Source organism: Panthera uncia, chromosome E1, assembly GCF_023721935.1.
Source record: "Panthera uncia isolate 11264 chromosome E1, Puncia_PCG_1.0, whole genome shotgun sequence".
Lineage (NCBI taxonomy): Eukaryota > Metazoa > Chordata > Mammalia > Carnivora > Felidae > Panthera > Panthera uncia.
Window position 1 is genome coordinate 59,900,726 of NC_064814.1, and position 11,796 is coordinate 59,912,521.

The 11,796-nt window shown below is 47.2% G+C and overlaps 1 protein-coding gene across 1 annotated transcript; it reads right to left on the minus strand.

The window, feature by feature from the left end:
• Window positions 1-2,617: 2,617 nt before the first annotated feature.
• Window positions 2,618-11,099, minus strand: ZNF597 (zinc finger protein 597). Its single transcript, XM_049637391.1, has 4 exons — window positions 10,939-11,099; window positions 10,655-10,751; window positions 9,776-9,902; window positions 2,618-7,711 (listed from the first exon to the last, which is right to left on the minus strand). Exons 1-4 carry the CDS (start codon window positions 11,097-11,099, stop codon window positions 6,630-6,632), a joined length of 1,467 nt encoding a protein of 488 aa, XP_049493348.1. The 3' UTR covers window positions 2,618-6,629.
• Between the last annotated feature and the right edge of the window lie 697 nt (window positions 11,100-11,796).

Sequence of the window (11,796 nt, forward strand, 5' to 3'; positions counted from 1 at the left end):
CTGTTTTCTGCATGCGGAAAATGTACATAACAATGGTGAAATAATCTAGGAAAAGTGCTTAGCATCGGAGGACCAGGCACAGAACGAGTCTTTGGTTAGTGTTGGCCGTTTTCATCACTACTCCAATTGCCTGTCTACTCTGACTTGCCTGTTATTTTTGACCCCAGCCCGCAGCCTCTCTTCTTCCTACAGTATCCTGGTATCCTTTGGAGTCACCTCTTCTCTCCCACTTTGGACACGGGATACTGGTGGGGCTGACCCCAACCACAGCTCCAGGAGAGTGCATGAGAAGCAGGCCTGGCCAGTGTGCTCCATCCTCCCAGCCACAGTGGTTGGTCCAGGGATGGGCTCATGAGCCAGTTCAGTCAAGTGAAACTTAACTTCTAAGAGGAATGTGGAACTGCTGGCCAAGTTCCTTTTTGTTCCAGGGTTGTCAGGGTGACAGCAGTTCCCCTTCTGGTAATTTCCTGGGCAGCCTAGCCTGCAAGTGTAGGACCATTCTGCCTGCCAACTTGGGTGCTTACTCCTCCCCAACTCAGGGGCTCTTCCAGGATGGGAACGGTACAGGAAATGAAATGTTATCGGCCGGATCCCTCTGTGCCTGTGATCTGAGCTATTTTAATCACTAATGCTTTAGTCCCGAAAGGTTCAAGGCGGTAGGACACAGACCCAGCTCTTTCGTGTCTCCCTCTCTGTTTGTGCCGAACACAATTCTATTTGAAATTCAAACCACATTTGCCTCACTTCCTTCAAATGTGGCTCGTAGCAGTTGTGCATCTTTGCTGAATTATTCTTGCCAGGCAATAGAACATCTTTAACATTTTATCCTGAGAACTAGCTTAGTCAAGCTTTTTGCTAAATTCCTTACAGCTTTTCTCGGCCACTGTTAAACCTCCTGCCTACTTGAACTGACAACACCACTGCCTATTCCCTTTCTTCCAGTCAGTCTTGTAGCTGTATCCAACAGTGTAAAAGTAACAGAGCCACAGAAATGTCCTTCTTTATGCACAGTTTTAAGCACTTGCCACGTGTCTGGTCCCTGCGCCCACAGACATTAAAACATCCGTTTTATAATTACTATTCAATTTGGTAATGGTAGGTAGGGATGGGGGGGTGGTTACTGCTAAAAGAAAAAGTGTGTTAACAATTCTTAAGTAAAGAGCTTGGTGTATTTGAACTGAAAGTGCAGTTGGAGGGAGAGAGAGAGAACAAAGAAAGTGGCTGGAGTTGGCAGGGCAGTAATGGTTAGGAAGGTTGCATTGACTATTTTGGATGTTACCCTAAGGACGACGAGAAGCCAGTGGAAGATGTCAAGTTGGATGGTGACATGATCGGAGGTGTTGGCTGTGCTGGCAGAGACCGAGTGATGTGAGAGGTCGGAGGGCTGTTTCCGTCGACCTCAGCCAGTAGTTAAAGGTGGAGCCAGTGGAAACACAGAGAATCAGTCAGGTCTGAGAAACATTTCTGAGGTAGAATCCCCAGAACTTGATGATGGAATGCGCGAGTGGAGAAAGGGAGTGTGTTGGTAGCGTGAGCAATTGTGTGTGTGTGTGGCGCCACATACTGGAGGCAAACAGAGCAAGGACTAAGAAGCCTGAGTTCGCGGTAGGGCATGTGCTTTGATGTGTCGGGGACATCCAGAGGAAGATGTCTCACAGACACTTGAATATAGGGATCTGGAGCGCAGGGAGAGAAGAAATCTGGGCTACACATAAAGCGACGTCTTCGCAGTCATAGGAGTGGCGAAGCTCGCTTGGCGGCGGGGGGACCCTGCAGTCAGGTGAGCCCAGGATACTCTAAAGAAGCACGTTAGTTAGAATTCGGCTGCGGGACACACAGAAAGCAGACGGAGACTGGCGCCGGGTCTAGCGAGAAGCACAAAGCGTCCCTTTCCACAAGCCAAAGGCACGCGAGCAAGGCGTGCCCGCAGTTTCGCGCTGTCAAAGCAGGGCTCGGGCCGGGGAGGTAGCGCGGGCTCCTCCCGCCCTCGGGGCGGTCGGTGCCTAGAGTCGCGGGGCAGAGAATCGTTCGGTCCCAGACAGTCACACCCGTGGCGCGGAGGGCAAGACCTGAGGGACCCGTAGCAAACTCTCCCGGGCCGCGGCCCAATTTCTGCGAAGACCACCCCGCGGTGAGTCACGGGGGTGGGTCAGGGGCCCCGCCAGGACAGCCGCCGCATGACCGCCACAATTCGCGCCACGGCCGCCCCGGGAGCGCGCAGCCGCGCCACCCGAAGAGGGCACCGGAAGTGAGCGCGCGACTTCCTGTTCCCAGCCCGGCGGGCCGCTCTAGCGCGTCTCATCTCGCTGCCATTCCCGCCGGCCTGCGCTCCTTGACCGCGCAGAGGCCCTGGGAGCCGAACCGCGGGAGGGCGGCTCGTATCCCGGCGCTGGGCGGGCAGCACGAGGGCACTCCCCTGGATGCGCGGTCGGAGGTGCCGGGACATCGAAGTCCTGGGCGGTCCCACGGTTCGCGCTGGAATTTTCCTTTGCGATTTTTACCTCCATTATTACGTGGCTCGAAGTCACTCGTTCACACTGCAAACCACAATCCCGCCAGTTTTCAAAATTCGCTGCCATGTAAAACCACTGCAGTGTAAAAGAAAAAGTTCACTTCATTGCATCATCAAGAACAGCATTTATTAGATGCCAAATCGCGTGTCAGATAGACAATCACAGCCTAGTGACAGCGTGCATTCTGGAGCTAAGAGTGATGAGAATATACCAAAATCTGTAAAATCAAAACATTAGACAGTACAAGTGCATACAACAAACATACTTCTGAGGTATTCAGAGGAACTAGAGATTGCAGCATTTTCTCAGGGTTATACAAATGTACATATATGTTATAGTACCTCCACCCCCCCACTCCCCCCACCCCCACCCCCGAGAGTGTTCATGAAGGAGGGATGTTGAAAACTAAAAGACAAAAAACCTGTAGTCAGATGGGCGGTGAAAAGATGGGTAGTGATCATCCTGATATTAGTTCTCTCAGTCTACAAAACGAAAACAGATGAGTAGGCATACTTCAAATAAGACCATTTAGTTACTTTTACTTTTTAAACAGATGGCCAAAGCAAAAACACTTTACTACTGAAATCCTATAAAGACAACAAGCTTAATGAACAATTCAAAATAGACTATTTAGATAAACTATAATCTACTTTGTACACATGTGCAGTACTGGCAGATTAAGCAAAATCTGGGGTATTAGACCGTATAACACGCTGCAGTCATCAGAACAATGCCACGTAATTACATGGAATCTCAGAAGTCAAAGACTCAAAACACCATTTACTGTGAAATGTAACTTGTTTTTAGTTGTAACTCCCTTTATACTGGGTTAGTCATTTTCTGTGTTAAATGGGGAGATGTGAATAGCCTATCAACTACTGTAACGAAGCTCTAAACAGAACTATTCTGAGTCCAACTCCTTTGGGATTAACAACTAAATTCCACCATTTCTTTAGTTATAAAATATAAACTGGACATATGAATTCTACTGGAATAATGGTGTCTGTAGCAATGATGGTTGTTAATGTGCCATGATATTCAGGCGATCACATTAAAGACATGTTTGATAGACATTTTTTTAATCCATCAACAGAAATCAAATTTGTTCAAAAGTCAATTTCTTCGTACAAAGTGCTCACCCTGCATAGTATGTCAACATCCATGCCGCAAAAGGTAGTGAACCAACCACTCCTAACGATAAACTCCTGCATATATTATTTTATCCGGTATTTGTTAATACTAACATAGTTGGCCAATATCTCTGACTTAATGACAAACTGCGAAATCTATCTCCATCAGTTGACACTGTAAACAGAAGGGTAAAAAAGCCATCATCGTAAAAACAGCATGGATTTCATTGGTGAACTCACCCTTTCTTCCAACTCCTTGGGCTCAGAGCAGCTTGAATTACATCCAGCAAGTGTGTTTACGTGCAAATGCACAATAAGGCAACAATTGAAAATATGCCTCTTTCACAGTAACTGACACTCAAACTGGTTTTTCTTTTCTTTTCTTTTTTTTTTTCTACATACTGGTCGTTAGCAATGGTTACTACACCACAAAGGCATTTTAATTACACTTCTGTGTATGTTAATGTCTTTATAAAAATGCTATTTTTCTTATCAATTATGGAGGCTTGACATAATCTTACAAAGTCTAGAGAATAAACAAAAATGTAAAACCTGAAATTAATTGTGAAGGAAGCCTCATCTGGAAAGGTGACTTGCCACAGTGAGGCGCAGAACAGCACTTACAGCATAAAGGCTCACCCTCCCCCATACTGTCTTAGGAGCAAAGGAAAGGACGACAGCTTCCATGTCTTATGTCAGCCCCATTCTGCACAAGCGCCTTCTAAGATAGCCTTCCCTACTTCTTTCTGCAGCAACTCTGCAAGCAGGGGCTCCTTTCCCAGTTTCACTCCCCACCCCGCAACCCTGTTCATTCGGCTGAAACAGGAGAGCCCCTAATACGTGATAATGCTCCCACTAAAGGCAGAAGCAGGGGAGCTGGCAGATATTACTTTCTGGTGTTTAGCAAAGTACATCCCAAAGTTGGCTGATAAGGAATCCAACTAGAGTCCATCTTTCGACACAATTCTAAGCTCCCCAGAGACTTGCTGAAGAAAAACCTGCAGATAACTTCACTTTTTAATTTAAGATCCGAAAGCCCCAGCGGACTGGTGTCTCGTATTGAGTGGAGACATCCAAAACAGAGAGTCAAACGTGACCCTGACATTCAGATCACAGGGTCTCAACTGTGGAGCTGCAAACAAGAAACAAGACCGACAAAAAGGGAGTTAGGAGTGAGCTGGGTTGGGGTCTCCATTTCCCTTACTCCCCAGGAATACTTTCTTGCCTCTGCACAGTGTTAAGAGCTTAGAGCAGCAGCCTCCATCATTTTGTATATTCAGTTCTCAACCTGCTGTCCTGTAGAAAAACCACATCTTCCAAGTACTACTTGCCTAAAGAGGCGTACTATTGCTCACGCGGTTTCCCAGTGACAACCCCATTTTAGTCAATGCCATACTTCTATAGTGTTTAAGTAGAGTAAGGCCATTCTCACATCCTGATCAAAAGGCCATTTAAAAACAGCTTTGCTGATAGGTACACAGTTTTTCTTTAAAGCGAAATCGTGTATGAATGTATCTTTACAAGATTCCCTGATTCTTGAACATGAATGACCAACCCATTTAAGAATATCTTGCTCCAATATTTATATGTTAACGGCAGTATCTAAAGACTTACGTGGTGTCAGGTAGTTTGGTGAAACTCTTAAGCGTTCTCTGTACGTATTTTTCTTTGGAGATGAAGAGGACATTTTGTTTTTTAAACCAAAACCCAACTAAAACCATAAGGACTGTACTCTGTAGAGTCTGCAGTCTCTGATCTGATCACAGGGATGGGAATTTGAACCGGAAGTCTTGGGGAATCTTTCTTTTGCTTTATAACCATACATGTAAGTCAGGCTTGGGATAAAGCACAGGGCAGTGGAGGGGTTCTAGGATGCATGTGCACAGGGTAGCCTCCATGATGACCGCTCTCATCCACCCAGCTCAGCCTCCCCGGTGGCTTGCGGCCCCAACACAAAGCCAACACACAACAATACTGAAGAATGCACAACCTTTACCGTCAGAGGGACCCAAGGTTAAGTGCCGGCTTCAGTACATTGCTATTTTCGTCTTGGGCAACGTACTGACTTTGACTTTACCCTCTGTGGGCTTCAGTTTCCTCATTTATGAAACAAGGATAACCCTTTCTCTGTCAGATTTATCCTGAAGATTAAATTAGATCATATACCAGGTTCACTAAACACCAGTTACTATTACTCATAGAAAGGCAGGTAATGTGCTTTGGTAGAGACTTAGAGGTAAATCCTTTCAGAGAGAAGCAAGTAACTCTCACTCAAGGCCAGGCACCAGAAAGGGCTACAGTCAGACTGTCAAAACTCCTTGCAAATGAGTCAGAAAGGCCAGTGGCATCAGATCTCAGAATGGGAACTCCAAAGATACTAATCGGCATCATAACACCAACCTGTCCACCTATTTGGGAACTTTCCACACCAGAAATACAAGCTTCCAAACCACTTCAGAAACTAGCACGTGAAATATCAGCTCTCAGAACAAATGTTACATTCAGAGAGTTATAGTCAAAAAAAGCGTAACACAGAGATGCATTACTTTCCTAGACACGAGATCTGCAGAACTGGCAAAAAAATAAAACAAAATTCTTCTCCTTCCAGAAGTGAACTTACAAACCATGTAACAAAATTAAAACAACTCCAGCAAAACTTTCAGTTTAATGAAAACTGAATTAAAAAAAAGTTCTGTATCATTATCTGGCTCATCCAAATGGTATCTGAACAGTGAGTGAGTTACTGAATCCTGGCTTCATTCACTGGCTGTGACAATGATTATGCTTCCTCGGTTATAAAGTAGAAATCACAGTGCCCAAAGCAAGGTTGGGGTGCAGGGCACGGAATGCGTGTCACGCGTCTGGCATATAAAGGACAAATCCTCCCTGGTTTTCAGTACAGATACGGAAAAGCAGAGTAGGAATGCAAACTGGCTATATTTACATGGTGGTTTTCTTATGGGTTTGCTGATGAATAACGAGATGTCTATTCAACCTGAAACTTTTTCCCACACGTGGTACGTTTAAAAGGCTCCTCTCCTGTGTGGCTCTTCTGGTGGCATGCGAGCTCTGAGTCCAAAATAGAGCTCTTTGTACATGTTTTACATTTATGGGGCTTTTCCCCTCTGTGAATGCTCTGATGGGAAATAAGCTCAGAGACACGGAGGAAGGTCACTGCGCACTCGGGACATTTTAAGGGTTTGAATTTTGAGAACAAAAGCAAATTTTCTCTGCAGTCACCGCAGTGTTCAGCGTCGTCCTCACAGTCGTCCTCGTGGCCCTGCTCGGGGAGGACAGAGTGTGAGGGCTGTCCAAAGCACTTCACACACTGAGTGCACGGGTACCGGGTGGCTGACGTGTGCGTTTCCTCACACGAAGCAAGATTTGTCTTCTGACCGAAACCTTTACAACAGTCGGTACATTCATAGGCTTTTTTGGCAGCGTGGGTTTTCTGATGCTGTGCCAACCCTGGGGGCCACAAAGAACCTCTCCCACAGATGCCACATGTGTGGGGCGTCTCCTTTATGTGGCTATTCATGTGCCGAGACAGATGTGAGTGCTGGCGGAAGCTGCTGCCGCACTCAGCACACTTATAAGGCTTCTCGCCAGCGTGGCTTCTCCTGTGTGTCCTCAGGTCAGCTCTGTGATTGAAAATCTTCCCACAGTCACCACGTTTATACTTCTTCTCTCCTGAATGAGTTCTCTGATGCAAAACAAGGTATGAATTATCACTGAACCTTTGGTCACATTCAGGACACTTACACAAATTTTTGGCTTCTTCCCCAGAAAATTCAAGAATTTCAGAAAGTGCTGTAGTTTCTAGACACTGAGGTGGGTCTATTAATGGAGCATGGTTTTTGATGGTAACTAACAGGCTTTTGAACCTTTTCTTGCAAGCAGGAGTTCCACCTGATACTTTCCTTTCAGGGTCTCCACCTCCAGTCTCAGAAGATTTTTCTGGGTAATAGACAAGGGGCACAGCAATGGAGGAGTTTTCTGGGGCCAGTTCCTCAACTCCCATAGAGTCTAGATTTAACTGCTGAGTAATCTCAGTCTTGCCTTTCCCTCCTGCAGATAAAAACAAAAGAAAGCAAAACATAGACAGCACCCTCAGGTGGTACTGGGAAAGAAGCTAGTTACACAGAGGACCGAGAAACTGTGGACGGCTTATCCTAGAACCCAGACACTGATGCACTGTACAAAATCAGGCCAGCAGGCTCTACTGGCTTCCCCACGGATCTGGTGGTAGGTGAGCCTGTGAGGGGTGGAAGGAGAAAAGAGCTGTAACTAAGTCAGGGTCCAGTGGGATAGGAACTAAGGGCACTCTTGGTACACACTGCCTACAGGGGGTTTCCAGTTAGTCTCCTATGTCTCCAGAACTTTTCATCATTTATGCGATCTCAAGTGACAGCTGAGCAACCACAACTGGAAGAGAGACTGGGGTTCCTACTGAAGAGAGAAAAAGAGAGAGCAAGTAAGGATTGTTCTATCTAGCAGAGAAACACTGTGCTTATTACAAATAGTTTTATTGTCACTAGGAGAGTTCTTCAAAATTTCTTTACCTCTCCCCGAGGAAAGATCAATGTAGCGTGCCATGCATGCAGCAGCCAAATAAGAACCAGTCTCGCTCCTAGGATGGCTAACAGACCTTGGGCCTGCCAAAAAGCATTCCTTTTTAACATCTGTCCAAATATTCTTAATTTATAAAGCCAACATGTCAATGCAAAAAGAGTCTGTCCTTCTGGAGAAACAGCCCTATGATTGCCCCAGTGCACTGCCCAGAAAGGGTTTCTGGGTTGCAGTGCAGTGTAGGAATTCAAATGATACCCAGTGGTTTTACTGACTCGAGGAGACCAAATTCAGGGATGCCGAGACGGCTAGGATTTGACAGCAAAATACTGGGGACGAGACAGGTGCCCAGGCAGAGCTCTGGGCATCTAGCTAGGGTCCCCTTAAGACTTTGGCTGAGTATTAGTCTTTAAGTGCATGTGAGAAAACTACCCCAGACTGGAAAAAGAATCATCAAAAAGGGATAGAACAAGCTTCAGAGTTCACACAATAGTTCAATAGTTCATGTTCCCCACCAGCCAAAGTGGAACACACAAGGCATCGGGCAGTATCCTCAGAAAGACTGCGTGAGCAGCAGGTCAGATCAGCCCTAGACTAAAGGCTGCTCTGAATACACCCCAACAAAGCAAAAAGCAAGCCCCGAAAGGATCACACTGATCCCAAATAACTTAAATGCAAAGTCCAAAAATATTTTAAAAAGTACAACAAAAGCCAACATCCAACAACGTGAAACTGACAATGTCCAGCATCCAATCAAAAATTATTAGACAGGTAAAGAAGCAGAAAACTATGACCCATAAGTAGGAGCACAATCAATTAACAGAAACAGATCTAGAAATGACACAGACGGTAAAAATAGAAAGAATGTTAGAATACCTGTAACTCTGATATGATATAGTTCCAAAAGTCAATCCTAGTCAGAGACAAACACCACTCCGGCATGGGAACATTTCTGCATACAGCTCCCCTTAGGTGAAAAAGGCATAGCACCCCTTTAAGAGTAAATTAATTTTGGGGCGCCTGGGTGGCTCAGTCGGTTGGGCAGCCGACTTCGGCTCAGGTCATGATCTCGCGGTCCGTGGGTTAGAGCCCCGCATCAGGCTCTGTGCTGACCGCTTGGAGCCTGGAGCCTGTTTTGGATTCTGTGTCTCCCTCTCTCTCTGACCCTCCCCCGTTCATGCTCTGTCTCTGTCTGAAAAATAAATAAACGTTAAAAAAAAAAAGTAAATTAATTTTGAATCTTTAACAAATGATAGTAACCTACACTCATGAGGTTTTGCAAGTAAAACTGTAAACTGACTATAACAAATATTTGGGAAGATTAGTAGGTACTGCCAGGTTTCGGGCAAAACCGTAGTCACTGTATTAGATTGGATTTTTTGTCTTAAGAAATCATCTCATCCTTTGAAAACCGCAAAGTTCTGTCATGCAAGTTCTTATCATATCCACATAGATCACCCAGAGATAGGTCCCACTGCCCCATACCAACATGTCAACGAGACATGAGATCCTGCTCCTAGAACTGACCAAAGTTCCAAAATGCAGGAAAAATAACTGCCTTACCCATCAAGGCCATCTCCTCGAAACACTCCTGTGTAGTGTCTCTGCTGAGGGACCTCTGGACAGAGTGCAGACACACACACTCCTCTTGAGAAAAAAACACAGCCAGATCCTCAAACAGCATCGGTCCCTGAAACAACATTAGAGCCCATCTCAGGACAAAAGGCCCTAAGGCCACCCCCTCACTCAGTGTAGGTGGGGAAGAGCTAGAAACATCAGACCAAGGAAGAAATGGGCTTGGTGTCAAAGGTTCCTGAGTGCTGAGGATGATGTATAAATGGGTTTGGGGGGGGGGGGGGGGGGAAGAGTGGTGTAAATCGCAAAGGAGTGAAAATAGACATAATTTTTGAGGCAGTGGTATAAGGACCAAGACGGTGAACTGTGAGAAGTTCTAGAAGAGACTTCTCCTTGCTAGTCTCTCTCCTTACACATGACACTCACTGCTAAGCTCTCTTTAGAATCACATCCAGGCCTTGCCCTCCTTCGTTCAGTTTACCAGTGTTCTAAACCAATAGAGCCTCGATGTGATTAAGAATCACCTGGGGTTTTGTTTGTTGTGTTTGTTTGTTTTTGTATTTATTCAAAACGTGTGGGGTGACCCTAGAAATCTTCAGTTGGAGCAACATTCCAGAAAGACACTTTGAGATACTCATAGCCTTCACCAATGGGCCCTGCTCCCAGTTGGTGGTTCAGAAAGGTTTTGAGGAGCCATTTCTCCCAAGCGCCTGGTCTAGGAACAAAGACAGCTTGGTCAAAGGGCTTTTGGGGGATGAGGAGCCCTCCCACAGAAAGGGGCGTTCCTAACCCTCTTCCAAAGAAGGACAGGTAGAGGCTGGAAAATATCGAGAGGAACGGGGACCCCGAGAAGGGACCTAGTCTTACCTGGGCCCCGGTTGTCGGGAGCGTGGACTCCATCTCGGGGTGGGGGTGGGGGAGGGGAATGCCTTCCTCAAGTCGACACACTGACTTCGGGACAGATCTGGGAGGAGAGAGAATAACCCCCCGAGGGGCCAACTGGCTGCACTCCCAGGGCTCCCTCGCTTTTCCAACCCCTTTAAAACCTGAGCCGACCGCTCTTCGTGGCTCAGCCTCGGAGGGGCCGATCCCGGGCCGGCCAGGTGCCACCTACCGCTGTGAGACTAACGATCCTAGAAAATCTCCCGTACCCGGAGAGAAGGAGCAGAGGCCGACGCCCCACTGACTCTCCAGACCTAGAGCCGGAGGCACTGGTAGATTCCCACGCTCCTTTACGTGGGAGCTGCCGGGAAAGCCTCCGGAAACGGCACGCCCCCTTGCGTTTTCGAAACCCTGCCCTGTGATTGGCCATCGCTGCCTCCGAAGGGGCAGTCCTTCTCGTGTGTTGACCAATCGAGCCCGCTAAGGGAGGACAGCTCTCTCACGGAGCGTGCTGGGAAATGTGGTTTTTCATCCATCTCTCGAAGCAAATATTTCCGGATCCGCTTCCTGAGTCTCCGGGGTGAGCTCCTGCCCGCTTACCTGCAGGCAGGTAAGTGAATAGGTAGGGTGTGAAGAGATAGGGTGATCCCAGAGCGACGTAACGTTTCAGGGAATAAAGAAAGCAAGACCGGGAGACTCCAGAACCCGAAAGACTGTCGGCCCTGAAATGTGGGTTCGAGCGGCAAGTGTCCCCTGTGGATCCGAAACGTCGGTGCGGACGGGGTGAGGTGAGGGAGTGGCCAGGAGTGCACGTCCTAGTCTCGGCCTGTGCAATAAAGTCCGCTGTATCTGGGACGGACTGTGGGGCGGTGGAATGAAAAGGGGTGTCTTCTGCGTGGACAAAGTTCAGATCAGCTTCGGCCGGTTACTAGTCTCGCATGCGATGTTTTCTCGTGACCTGTGGCTGCAGCCCAGCTGAGCCAGATCAAGCTCAGCCACAGCGAAGCTCAAGCGGGAATAGAGCAATAGGCTTGCTTCGTGAGACACGTATACCTCCGAATACCTCACATTCGTCCGGCCCCATCGCCACATAGTTTACACTTGACGGACTGGGTGCCGTGGTGTAG

Bases quoted from the DNA above. Each gene is read 5' to 3' on its own strand.
- ZNF597 (XM_049637391.1), bottom strand. From the start codon at position 11,099: ATGGCCAATCACAGGGCAGGGTTTCGAAAACGCAAGGGGGCGTGCCGT. The intron at 10,752-10,938 runs GTACGGGAGATT...CTCTCCTCCCAG, and splicing joins CCTCTGCTCCTTCTCTCCGG to ATCTGTCCCGAAGTCAGTGT. The intron at 9,903-10,654 runs GTAAGACTAGGT...ATGTTGTTTCAG, and splicing joins TCCCGACAACCGGGGCCCAG to GGACCGATGCTGTTTGAGGA.